General features: G+C 36.0%; 1 protein-coding gene across 2 annotated transcripts in view; it reads right to left on the reverse strand.

The window, feature by feature from the left end:
• The window catches only part of LOC128623000 (NACHT, LRR and PYD domains-containing protein 12-like), a 140,970-nt gene that overhangs the window by 102,868 nt on the left and 24,094 nt on the right, over positions 1 to 14,008 (reverse strand). The window contains exons 9-13 of one of the 2 annotated variants that reach the window (XM_053649825.1): positions 13,590 to 13,763; positions 12,906 to 13,079; positions 12,220 to 12,393; positions 11,763 to 11,936; positions 7,709 to 10,920 (exon numbers count right to left, since the gene is read on the reverse strand). In XM_053649825.1, the coding sequence (XP_053505800.1) occupies positions 10,911 to 10,920; positions 11,763 to 11,936; positions 12,220 to 12,393; positions 12,906 to 13,079; positions 13,590 to 13,763 (706 nt within the window). In that variant the 3' untranslated portion in view covers positions 7,709 to 10,910. Of the gene's footprint in view, positions 1 to 7,708; positions 10,921 to 11,762; positions 11,937 to 12,219; positions 12,394 to 12,905; positions 13,080 to 13,589; positions 13,764 to 14,008 lie in introns of those variants that run through there. The other variant, XM_053649826.1, reaches the window with a different exon arrangement.

Below are 14,008 nucleotides of genomic sequence, written 5' to 3' on the forward strand. Positions count from 1 at the left end.
CTATTCAAGGTACCGTCAAATAGCCTGCATCTTTTGATCTAAGTAGGCATGGCGGATCATAGAAAACCAAAAGGTCGCTTAGATATTGTGGCGCGAGACCGTTTAGTGCTTTATAGGTTAATAAAAGTATTTTATAGTTAATGAGAGATTCCACTGGGAGCCAATGCAGTATTGATAATATCGGTGTGATATGGTCGTATCTTCTAGTTCTAGTTAGGACTCTAGCAGCTGCATTCTGGACTAACTGGAGCTTATTTATATTCCTACTGGAACATCCAGACAGTAAGGCATTACAGTAATCTAATCTAGAGGTGATGAAAGCATGAACTAATATTTCTGCATCAGGTAGTGACAATATATTTCTTATCTTAGAAATATTTCTGAGATGAAAGAAAGCTATCCTAGTAATATTATCTACATGAGCATCAAATGATAGGCTGGAGTCAATAATCACTCCAAGGTCTTTAACTGCTGTACATGTTGAAACAGAAAGTCCATCCAGAGTAACCATGTGATCAGAAAGATTATTTCTAGCTACACGTGGTCCTAATACAAGTATTTCTGTTTTATCAGAATTAAATAAAAGGAAGTTAGTTAACATCCAACATCTAATGTCTACACAATCCTCAACTTTACTAAGCTTCTGTCTGTCCTCTGGCTTCGCTGAAACATCCAACTGTGTATCATCAGCATAACAGTGGAAGCTAATTCCATGTTTACGAATAATTTGACCTAGGGGTAGCATATATAAAGTAAAGAGCAGTGGGCCTAAAACAGAACCCTGTGGAACTCCAAAAGTAACCTCAGTACGCATGGAGAAATCACCATTTACATCTACGAACTGATAACGATCGGTCAGATAAGACCTGAGCCAGGAGAGGACTGTTCCCTTAATGCCAACAACATTTTCTAATCTATCAAGGAGAATAGTGTGATCTATAATATCAAAAGCTGAACTAAGGTTGAGTAACACAAGCAGCGAGACACAACCCTGATCGTAGGTCAGTAGAAGGTCATTTACTACTTTAACTAACGCTGTCTCTGTGTAATGATGAGGTCTAAATCCTGACTGATACATTTCATGAATGTTGTTCCTATGTAAGTACGAGCATAACTGCTTTGCTACAACCTTTTCTAAAATCTTAGAGAGGAAGGGGAGATTTGATATAAGTATATAGCTGGAGGGGTCAAGATCAGGTTTTTTAATCAGGGGTTTAATAACTGCTAATTTAAGTGATTTAGGTACATAGCCAGTGCTAAGGGAAGAATTGATTATATTTAAAAGTGGTTCAATTACTCCTGGACAAATCTGTTTAAAGAAACATGTAGGTACAGGGACTAGTATGCAAGTTGATGAATTGGCTGAAGAGATTAATGTAGCTAGTTCGGTCTCTCTAAGTGGAGCAAAACATTCTAAACATTGATCTGATATTGCTACATCATCATCTAATGGGTTTGTTACAATACTGTCTGGTTTTAATTTAAGAATCCGTTGTTTACTAATTTAAACTGTTACTGACTTTTAAATAATATTATTATAGATGAATATGCATTGTGCCTACTGCTCTATAATGTACTACACTCTTTACTTCGGCTAGTTTAACTGTTACAGATATTTAATGATTTTTTTTATTTAGGACTTCCAGCTATGTGCTGTAATTTTTACAGTGTGTTGCGGGCAGGCACGAATTAATAATTCAGAGGCCCCTGGGCACAATGTCTTGTATAAATAGCGATATATTCTATTTACACTAAGTGAATATAAATAGAGATATATTCTATTAATTCTATATAAAAGTAGCGGTTCTTTGCAATAAGTGCAAATAGTTGGTAGATGCAATTTATACTTATAAATAGTGGCAGATACTATTTGCACCTCAGTATTGTTGTACAGGATGCAGTAATAACAAAGTGTAAATGACTAAATATATAAAACTTATTGGGACAATAAAGCCCTCCCTACACCTACCCCTAACCGATAAACACACTATTATTATTAAACAGTCATTAGGCACTTTATTTCCACCTTTTCAAATATTTTCTTCATTTTTACTGAAAATAAATTACATTGAAATTTCTATCCCAGTTTACTGTGAAATAACTGTAGGCCTGCTAGCTGATACCATTAGTTAGCGGTGCTATTAACGTTAGCTGACTGTAGCCAGACGGGGGTGGGGGTGGGGGGTTGCGGAGCAGGTTACGAGTGGGGAATACCGCCAAGAAGTGGGGCAGGCATAATTGACAGAACAGGAACGGCGCAGAGTGGACCGACGGATGCCAGCTGATTTATAGCTGCTCTGAACAGGACTCTTATTCACAGGGGACATGGTGGGTACACGCAGCGACAGGAGAGGCATGAAACGGAGGAAGAGGAGCTAATTTGTATAATTAATTAGTAAGTAACGTTACCCATCATGCATCTTATCGATAAGTCCACCAGTATTTTTTTTGTGAAGCTGGAAGTTATTTATTGCGTGTTCTGAACAACCAGACTGTTTGATGTTATACTTTGTTAAAATAGATGAACTAAATGTTCAGAATCCTGCTGGTTGTTCGGACACATTCACAATCATTAACGCTGTTTCTGTAAGCATTAAACAGGTTGCTGTTCAAATAGAGAGATTTGGTTAGTTAAAAAAGAGTGCCATGACGCTCAACAGTGCACTGCTGTATTAAGGACCTGGACTACAAAAAACTTGTATCTTTTTTGGTTTATGGGATAACTTAATCTAACTTATTACATATGAACAACACTTTCTTATATAATGACACCCAGTAATTCGTATATTCAGTTATATGTTCTGAACTTGTTTTGGATAGCTGCCATTTTCTGACAAATTAAATATTTTTGCTTTCTGTCTTCAACAGCAAAAAATAGAAGGTAGACGATATGCCATCATCTGCTGCTTGATGTAGTTCCTTGGAGAGTCTCGAGAGCACCTCATCAAAGACTACCAGATAAATTTAGCCATTTTCTAATTGTTATGTCCATGTTAAACATATCTTTCAGTTTAATAATCTAACCCTCAGGATTTCTATAGGTATCTAACTCTTGCCACTGTGTTGGAAAAAAAAATCTGTCTTAATAAAAAGTTTAAAATGTTGGGCTCAGAGATCTTCTTTTCTTCACTTGCAGTGTAAATGTTGATAACATGATTTAACGTCACAGAATGGTTTATATTGTACAAAACTGATCAATTCTAGTCACCACCTGATTGATGGGCATTAGACTGATTATGCAGGCATTTAACATAACAGAAATTATAAAAGCAAACATTTTACTGTATTCCATGTATTGATTTTGTTTTTTAAATGTCTTGATGAAATTATTACACTGATTGCAGTGTACTTAACCGATTGACATGTTTTTAAAGGACAACAGCAAAGAAGCAGTCAAAGAGGACTACGCTGGGCATGTGATGAACATCTTTGTCCTTCATGGAAATGCAGCACATGAAGGCCTCACCAACCATGTCCATGTTTCCATAATCATCGAGGGAAATAAGGTGTTTGAAAATTGTGGCTATGTGGCCAAGGCTTGCCTTCTGCTCATGGGCTTTGTCTATGCCTTGAACTTAAGTTACCTACGACAGCTGAAGTACACTTTCGAAGTGTTTCAGAAGCTCTTTCTTGAGCTGGATATACTGAAGATATCTCCAAAGGTCCTGTCTTTGAGGGCGCTCGCTATGGAATACTTCACCCAGCTCGGCTTCGCATTACATATAACGGTGTCCAGAAGGACTTTATTTCAGCCGAGGGAGCAGGAGACTATGATAAACTCTTGATATCGGGGTGAACGGCATCACCTACACATCGGAGTCTTTTTCGCTCTTCTATTATTTTTATTTTTTGCACTCGGCCTTCCAGCTCTACAGTATTCTGATTTTTATTGAAGATATTGTCGTTGCATTACTTCACCTAGATTTTGTGGACTCACTCCTCTTAAATCTACTTCTGTATGAATGTGCTTCTCTGTTTTGAGGCTCTGACCGGGTTAGAGTTTCTGTTTATTTAATTTTATTAGTGTTATCTCCTCGGCTTTACGTGCTACACTGTTATATTATTTGTTACACGTCTTTAAAAGGTAAAGACATTATATTTATTATTGTGTGCAGACTGTTTATCAGTCTTGGTAATTTTGTTGGTTAGTCCAGCTTTCTCTCCGAGTTGTTTTCACATTGTGGACAACGTTCGGTTTTTGTAGGATACACTGCTGTCTCATTTGTTTATGGAGACTTTGGGTGTGTGGGTGTTTGGAGGATTGTGAGAGTAAGCAGAACATGCCAATGCTTTGAAGGATGTGAATTGGAACAGAGTAATGTTATTTAATTGCGAATCTGTTTTTAGAGGATTTAAACCTAACATGGTGAACAAATTATATTATAGAATTCAGGCAATTTTACTGGGGTTATCTCATACAGTGTGGCAAAGTAATAATCTGGAAATACCTTTGTAATATTACAGTCTAAAACTGGATTTAAAAGAAGCAAATTAGTAAATGAATCACATGTAAATGAATGACATGAAAATGTACCACTTGAATATGAATGACATGAAAATGAATCACATGTAAATGAATCATACGTAAATGAATCACATGTAAATGAATCATATAAAAATGAATAAATAAATTAAAGACAAAAGTCCTGTCTTTGCACAGCAAACTTCTTGAATGATTGTATGCAAATATTTCAATGAGAAGTTTCAGTGAGAAAGTATTACCTCTCATATGTTTCTGGCACTACTTTGTTTTGTTCTAGATGTTCAGTGTAAATTCTTTGCTCTCTGCTCTGATTGTATGTTCTTAAAGATTTAAGAAAGTGATGTGAGTGGTTGCACTCAAGTTTCTTGGGCAATTTGCACTTTGAATTGATAGCCTTGACAATTTCATTGGGCGTTTTATCAGATTTACTTGTTCACTATAAATGTTTTAACTGAAGTGTTTAACATGTTTATATCTGTTAAGGGATTTAACACAGGGTAAGCGTTTCAGGAGAAGAAAATGTTTTGTCTGTCATTGAATCAGACTGTGTACTGTATTTTCTGATTTTCTTATTTGACCTACTGATTAAGAATTTTTGAACTTTCAAACAAAAGTAGAACTGTAAATGACAGCATACACAAATATTTTTTGCAACCTTTAGTAGACAATTTTAAAGATCTAAAAGTGATGTGAGTAGGTGGATTTACATATCTGGAACAATTGACACTTTTAAATGATGCTTTTGAAAATGTCCTTTTGGCATTTTGTCAGAGATTTACTGGTTGATGACTGTAAATGTGTTACTGTTTAAGTGTTTAAAATGTTGTTTACATCTGTAAAGGGATGAACCAAGAAGGAAAAGTGTTTTAAAGAACTTAACTCAGGGTAACCCTTTCAGAAAAAATGTTTGGGAAACACTAGTTTTGTGCAGTGTTTTGTCTGTCAATGAATCAGACTGTAATAAAAAATAAAAGGTGCTGTTGTTTAAAAGACTTTATTAATGTTTTTTTGTGAGATTCTTTACCCCTAGTATTGACTAAAAAACAAATAAAAGTACTTGTTAAACATAAAATGTTGTGTAAATATTACTTAAAATTTTCTCACATGAATGTAAATAAAATAAAATAAAAAAAAAAACACTGAAAACCTAAACATTTCTAGTGGGCATTTGTAATGAAAGCTGAAAAGCTAGTCTAAGTAAAAATCACTGTGGTGTAGTGAGTAAAATGTAGGCACAGAATCATAAAATGCCTAGTAAAAGTTACTTGAGTATTTCGATTGGAACACTTAAAAGTAAGTAGTGTTCACTTGAGAATATGCTCTGTAACATTTACTAAGAATTTCTGTGTGAAAATTGTTAACTAGCTTTTCTTTAAGTAAATTTCACTCCACAATTTTTCAGTGTGGTTACTGACTTTTAAATAATTTTTATTTGGAAATAATGTGGAAAATATGCACTACTCTATAATGTACTACACTCTTTACTTTGGCTACTTTAACTATTAACGTTTTTTAAATGCTTTTTTTTTATTTGGAAAACTGTAAAATTACAGTAAAATACTGGCAGCAGGTTTTCCAGCTTTGAACCAAATTTTTACAGTGTGTTGCGTGTTTTCTTAACAAGAGTTGTACCCAAATCTGACTCCCCTTCATCACAGAGGTGATAGGTGGTGCAGTGAGTTAACGCTCTTCTGTTTACCACAGCCACTCATCCATCAGTTTTCACACAGCTAGCACCAATAACGTACATGGAAGCAGTGTCTAAACTTAAATTAATAAACAGAAATTAAATTAGTTTTGATAAAGGATACAAAATACATGGCAGATCCATTTAACATGTAAGCTGCTGATGTTACGACAGAGTTAAGAATAAATCTACCAACTGCCAAAGCAAAACACATGGAACTCAATGTCCTGCTGCCTGAACTTCAGATCCAAGACATTTCTTATTAGTTCATGCAGTGTTTCATAGTAAAGTGCTGTATTACTCTTCCCTTTGCACTTGCATATGAATGTCATTAAAATATTAACATTTAATCGCATGAAATCATAAAAAAACAAATTATGAATGTAGACTTTATACAGCGTTCATCACACAAAAGATATTCCCATGCATTGTATACCTAATATACGAGGCAAATGTTTGCACATAATAGTCAGATGTCAATGTTTCGTTACATCTTAAAAAAACAGAAACAAACCAAATTATTAGTTACATCAGTAATTATTAAAAGAGACAGGGCTGTAAACAAACCTCAGATGTTTTCCCCCCAAACCCCTCACTGTTTTCCACACATTAGGGCCCAAAAACCAGTGTCATGTTTTTACTCTGACTCTAAAGATTGTGATATGATTTTTTAGGGGAAAAAAAGTGGCTAAATGGGACTACAGAGGTTGTTGAGGACATTAAACATCACACCAAACAGGAAAACTCATCTACTACAGCCTTGGGGTGTGTGTGATTTTATATTATATTTATATATATATATATATATATATATATATATATATATATATATATATATATATATATATATATATATATATATATACACACACACACACACACACACACACACACACACACAGAGAGAGAGAGAGAGAGTATTCCACAAAAGTGAGTACACCCCTCACATTTTTGTAAATATCTGATATGTTTTCATGTGACAACACTGAAGATATGACAATTTGCTACAATGTATAGTAGTGAGTGTACAGCTTGTGTAACAGTGTAAATTTGCTGTCCCCTCAAAATAACTCAACACACAGCCATTAATGTCTAAACCGCTGGCAACAAAAGTGAGTACACCCCTGCAGAGGGGTCCAATGAAACAGACAGAATGTCTCGGGTATTCCTTTTTTTCTGATCTTTGTCTAATTGATGATCTTAATTGGCTTAATATGCAATTTATGATACTGTACTGGCATGTTATATTGTATATTGCACTGTATAATTTAAATACTGCAAGTTGTGTTTAGTATACATTGTATTGCATATACATAGCACACAATGTGTGTGTGTGTATATATATATAAACTGAAAACAATGATATGAAGTCATGTTTGAAGTCATTTGTTCATTAGGAACAAATAGACAAATTCATGAAACATTTGAATGATAGAGCAAATCACCTGTGAGATATGACAAAAAGTACACCTCAGGGGTCTACGGCAGGGACGTGCGGGGGGGGGGGGGGGGGGGGGGGCGGTTTCTGGGAGCTCAAGCTCCTGCCCATTTCCAATATTATTTAAAAGTGCCACTCTCAATATTAATTAATAAACAATTATATTATGGAAAAAGCATTTGAATTCAAATTAACATGAGAGTGTGAACAAAACAGTAGCAAAAATGAATCACAAGAAAGTCTGAGAATGTTTCTATTTATTTGTCCGACTCGAGTCTGCAGACAGATTGTCTCATTGTTACACAATCGTGGTGCGTCTCGCTTCAACAGACAGACAGGTTTGCTGAAACCACTAACTCTTCTGCTAAACTTTTCATAATATTAGCAGCATTTTATATTCTTATCGCCAGTAGCTTTCAGATTGATTGAGAGGGAATGTGTTGGTAAGTATTAGATACTCAAGTTTGTTAAATTTACCTTCTTATATTATGTGTATGATATACAGTCAGTAAAGGCACGATGTCAGACAGAGACGGCAGAAAATGAAAGAAAAACTGAAGAAGGCAGCTTCCTTATCAACATGGGTGAAAAAAGGTGAGCTAATATGAGACAGATAGTTGCAAAAAGGCATCATATGCTTACAAATAGTCTGTGTTACACTGAGCTCTTTTCGTCAATACACCAATTACCCTTGTCCCCCACGCCACCACCCACACTGACATTTTGCTGTTTTTTTTATATAAATAAAAACTATTTATTTAAGTTGGAGAACGTTCACTGGACGCTACAAACTGAAAGCATCTGCTCCATTCAGCATGAGCTGCAGAGTCGCAGCACAGAATAAAAAAGAACCCACTTTTCAAGGTCGCGAATATAGTTATACTAATATACTATATAGAGTACCATATAAAGTGAAAATAAATAGAGATATATCCTATTTACACTATATAAAAGTGGCAGTTCTTTGCAATAAGTGCAAATAGTTTTTAGATGCTACTTATAATTATAAATAGTAGCAGACAGATTATTATTTGCACCTCAGTATTGTTGTAACCTAAATAGCATTTATTAATAGCAGCATAGTTGTACATTTCAGTAATAACAGAGTGTAAATGACTAAATTTATTAAAATTATTGGGACAATAAAGCCCTCCCTACACCTATCCCTAACTGATAAACACATTACTATTAAACAGTCATTAGGCACATTATTTCCACTTTTTTATTGAAAATAAATAAATCTGATCTGATATGTGATGGGAAAAGGGAGAAGAGCGAATTCGGCAAAAGGCGGATTCCAACTCGTGTTGAATGCGTCAAGAGCTACGTTCAAGCACCACACTCCCTACAGCCTTCTCCACTGTTGACGTTAAGGGGAGTTCGTCTTTTTTAATCTTGTGTGTCCCGACCAGACATTGCTCTCTATTTTCAGCAATGTAAAAAAAGGAAAAGAAAACAAGAGAAAAGGAAAAAGCATATTTTTTCTTCCCCTTGCTTGGGCCCTGTCACGTTATTTAAGTAATGGAGGTTAGGATGGCTGCAAGTGCAGTTAACGAGGTTTATTATAGAGACAGACAGACAAATCCAAAACGGTAATCAAATAACATGCAAAAGCTCAGGCGATCGGCAGACGGACATAAACAGGGCAAGGCAAAACACGAAACAATGTCAATAAACATGACTTGAGAACGAGAACGAGAACTAGGAACAACCACTTGATAATGAGATAAACTCAATACTACGCGATGTGCAAAGAGACACGAGGGGTTTAAATGACAAACATAATCAGGGCTGAAACACAGGACAGCTGAAATCAATGATGGCACACCTACGGGAAACTACCAATGACAAGACCGGGGCGGAGACAGGACAAAAATCCATAACAAAAGCACATGTCCAAAGTAAACAAAGTCAATGTCACTGAAGACCCAAAAGCATCCACTCGCTAAGAGCTCACGCTTCGGGTCTCTGAGCACGCAGCAATACTGCAGTGTGACAGGCCCCAAAGCCAGACTCACCCTCTATTTTCAGCAATGTAAAAAAACAAAAAAGCATTTTTTTCTTCCCTTCGCTTGGGCCTAAAGTGCGCATTGGCCCCTTGGCCTGTGCCCATAATGCCCATTGGATAATCTGGCCCAGCCCTGATCTGAAACAAACTGTGCATAAGATACCAGCTGACTAGTAATGAGCAAAGTTAACTAACTAGAAAGAGAACATGCAATCTATCTTCATGTATAAAACACAAAATACTGCATCAGGGAAATAATATTTCAGTTCATCCAAAGTGAAAGTGCCACACAAATCTGTCAGTAGTTCCAAAAAATGCCTCACAGTAACAGCTGATGGGGAGAAAGAGAGAAGTGTGCTATGGAGTATTGTCCAGACCAGAACAGGTAATATGATTATATCACAATGACTACTGAGTGTCTAGTTAGTGAAAAAAAACCTATTAATTAAATGTAAAAGGTGAAAAGTTTAGGATGGGCAAGGCATTTTAATTAAGTACGCTCTCAATTAGTCAAAAAACAGTCTACAATGTACACATGAAAAAAGATTCCATGTGACCTGCCTAAAATATATGAGAGATGGAAGCATGTAAAAAGATACACAACAGAAAGAAGGTGTTTGTGCTCATATACACTCATTCCCAGTTGAGTCTCCTCAAAAAGGTCCACTCTAAAATTGCTGAGTTACACAGAACCCAGTTTGGGTCGATTCTGAAATCCAGCGCTGGGTACAATGTGGACCGACTCAGTCTGGACTGTTTTATCTCAGCAAGGTTGGGTTATGATGTTGACTCAGCATGTTGGGGTGATTTATATTTTTTACTTTTCTCTACAAAAACACCCAGTGTAACAATATATTTGGTTGTAATTTATGTTGAAAATTATTTTGCTACAAAATTCCTGTTAAATACTCATTAAACTCCTCAGATGCCAATCCTGTCAGGTGAGAAATCCACCAGTGTCTTGAAAACGTTCCTGTACATTTTAGCTCTCTCTTCCACTGACTGGGTTCAGCTTGAGGTCATGTGGGTTTTCACCTGCTGTTCCTAATAATCCCTCAGGTGTTTTATGAGATTGAGGTCCGGGGAATTTTATCCAGGGGTCAGAGGTCATTATACACTCAGTGTAGAATCGAGTACAGTCTGATTCACTGTGCATGATGAACACACACTTCTCACGTCTCTGAGTCTGTTTAATGTGTTATAATTAAAATGAGTGATGTGTTTATAAATGTGTTCTCTATTCCCCACCAGTGAAATGCAGGAACACCGGAGTCTTCATCACACACACAGATGTTCACCACACCCTGAATATAAAAGAAAAAACATGTGAATTAATAACCACAAACTGGACTGTGGTACTTCATGATCAACATGTAATCATCTCTGCTCCAAGAGAAACATCATCATCTCCTGTTTATAATTAATCATTCTACATTTCTTCATTCTTACTAACATCTGTGTTATAACATTTAGCGAGAACAAATGAGAACTTCCACAAGTTCTAACAGGAAAATGAGCAGATATTTACCCATCACATCACTGCTCTTATCCAATCACAGGCTTTGGAGTTTTTTAAATAATGAACACTACTGTGTCATTTAGCTCTTGTTCTACATTTATATTTAAGTGCAGACTTTAAGAAGAAGCCGAGGTGAATGTTACAGGAAAGACAGAAGACACGGTGTGGAGGTAGGGTGCTGGAAGAAGTGTCAGAGTGAGTAAAGTGGCTGCATAAATCAAATATCTGTGGCATAAAATATAATCATTTTAATTGGCTTAATGAGAGTTGAGAAGAAAGTGTGCTGCTTATCAGAAACAGGGAAAAGCAGAGATCATCTTGTTCAGACAAAAGCAGCAGTATGAAGTCAGAGATAGCAGGCTGTCACAAGGAGACCAGGTGTTCATTTACAATCACTCTCATGCACTCATTCGTGATATTTTGTAGACTCTGTCTGACTCCCTGTCTTCTACCTTCACATGAATTTTAAATCAACACACTTTACTGAACACAAAACAGCATTAAAGCCAATTGTTAGAAAAAATCTGATTAAATAGAATATAGTGACATTTCTAAAACTGGTTTTATTTCCTAACCTGATAATCTGATATTTATTGGAACTAAAGAGACATGTACAAAAGAGGTTACCACAGTGTCTGTAGATTGTAATGTTCATCATCTTTAAGAGCAGAGAGACTCGTCACTCCTGAGTCTCCTACATTATTAAGGGACAGATTCAGTTCTCTCAGGTGTGAGGGGTTTGATCTCAGAGCTGAAGTCAGAGCAGCACAGCCTTCATCTGAGACACCACAACCACGCAACCTGTAGAGAGACACAATGACACACTCTTCACTCTCACAATCTTAAGCAGAAGAACAACAGCACTGACTTTCCTCTGGTTGTAGACAGTTTCTCTCATTGTGGACTGAGTAACACACACTAGATCTTTAGAAATGTTTTAGTAACTTTTCCCTTCACACATCTCAACAAAATCTCTTTTTTAATCAGCGTTCACATGAACAGAACTTTCTTGAGAAGATCAGACTGTCCATAATCAGAAGATTAGAACATGTTTTATTATTAATGATTTAAAATATGATCTTACCTCAGTATCTCCAGTTTACAGAGAGGATTCTCCAGTACAGCAGAGAGACTCTTCACTCCTGAGTCTCCTATTTTATTAGAGGACAGATTCAGTTCTCTCAGGTGTGAGGGGTTTGATCTCAGAGCTGAAGTCAGAGCAGCACAGCCTTCAACTGAGACACCACAATCATACAACCTGTAGAGAGACACAATGACACACTCTTCATCAACAGATTTTTATCTTGGTTTAAGAATTACTTTAAAGATGATGTGTTTGTAAAATGATTTTATTATTCAGAATGACATGAGGATTTAATATCACCTGTTTATTATAATTAACAGTGTAATTAAAATGATCATACTGAGTGTTATATTAAGTTTCTCTCATCTAATATCTCTGTATATATTTATATTATTACAGAATGTAGGAAGTAAAAGTCTGAATCATCATGAACAACAAACACTGTCATGGATTAAAAGATACAATGGATAAATTACAAAAGTATAAAACATTAATTCTGAAGAGGATTAACACTCATGTCTTTTCAAAACCAGATTACTCGCTGATAATTTATTGTTAAATAAAAAGAAATAATCTTCCTCCTCAGGACATTGATGATGAACCTAAAACTTCTGCTTCAGTCTCACTATTAGAGAATGTGTCTTACTGAGGAGCAGGTCATGTGACTCTCAGAGAGATGATCTTACCTCAGTATCTCCAGTTTACAGAGAGGATTCTCCAGTACAGCAGAGAGACTCTTCACTCCTGAGTCTCCTACATTATTATAGGACAGATCCAGTTGTCTCAGGTATGAGGGGTTTGATCTCAGAGCTGAAGTCAGAGCAGCACAGCCTTCATCTGAGACACCACACTTATATAACCTGTAGAGACACAATGACACACTCTTCATCAACAGATTTTTATCTTGGTTTAAGAATTACTTTAAAGATGATGTGTTTGTAAAATGATTTTATTATTCAGAATGACATGAGGATTTAATATCACCTGTTTATTATAATTAACAGCGTAATTAAAATGATCATACTGAGTGTTATATTAAGTTTCTCTCATCTAATATCTCTCTATATATTTATATTATTCTAGAAGGAAGGAAGTAAAAGTCTGAATCATCATGAAAAACAAACACTGTCATGAATTAAAAGATACAATGGATAAATTATAAAAGTATAAAACATTAATTCTGAAGAGGATTAACACTCATGTCTTTTCAAAACCAGATTACTCGCTGATAATTTATTGTTAAATAAAAAGAAATAATCTTCCTCCTCAGGACATTGATGATGAACCTAAAACTTCTGCTTCAGTCTCACTATTAGAGAATGTGACTTACTGAGGAGCAGGTCATGTGACTCTCAGAGAGATGATCTTACCACAGTATCTCCAGTTTACAGAGAGGATTCTCCAGTACAGCAGAGAGACTCTTCACTCCTGAGTCTCCTACATTATTATAGGACAGATCCAGGTCTCTCAGGTGTGAGGGGTTTGATCTCAGAGCTGAAGTCAGAGTGGAACAGCCTTCACCTGAGACACCACACTTATACAACCTGTAGAGAGACACAATGACACACTCTTCATCAACAGATTTTTAAATTGGTTTACATGCTATGATGATGATGTGTCTTTCATGTTAGACTTTCTGCTCTCTTGACCAATCACAAGATATATTTATCATTGACCAAAACATTATCACTGTTCAGTGGCTCCCTTAAAAAAAACTCTACAGGAATCCTGCAGGATTTTCATTTTTCTGCAGGATGTTTGCTGGAATCCTGGAATGATGAAATCCTGC

This window comes from Ictalurus furcatus, chromosome 19 (assembly GCF_023375685.1).
Source record: "Ictalurus furcatus strain D&B chromosome 19, Billie_1.0, whole genome shotgun sequence".
NCBI classification, from domain to species: domain Eukaryota; kingdom Metazoa; phylum Chordata; class Actinopteri; order Siluriformes; family Ictaluridae; genus Ictalurus; species Ictalurus furcatus.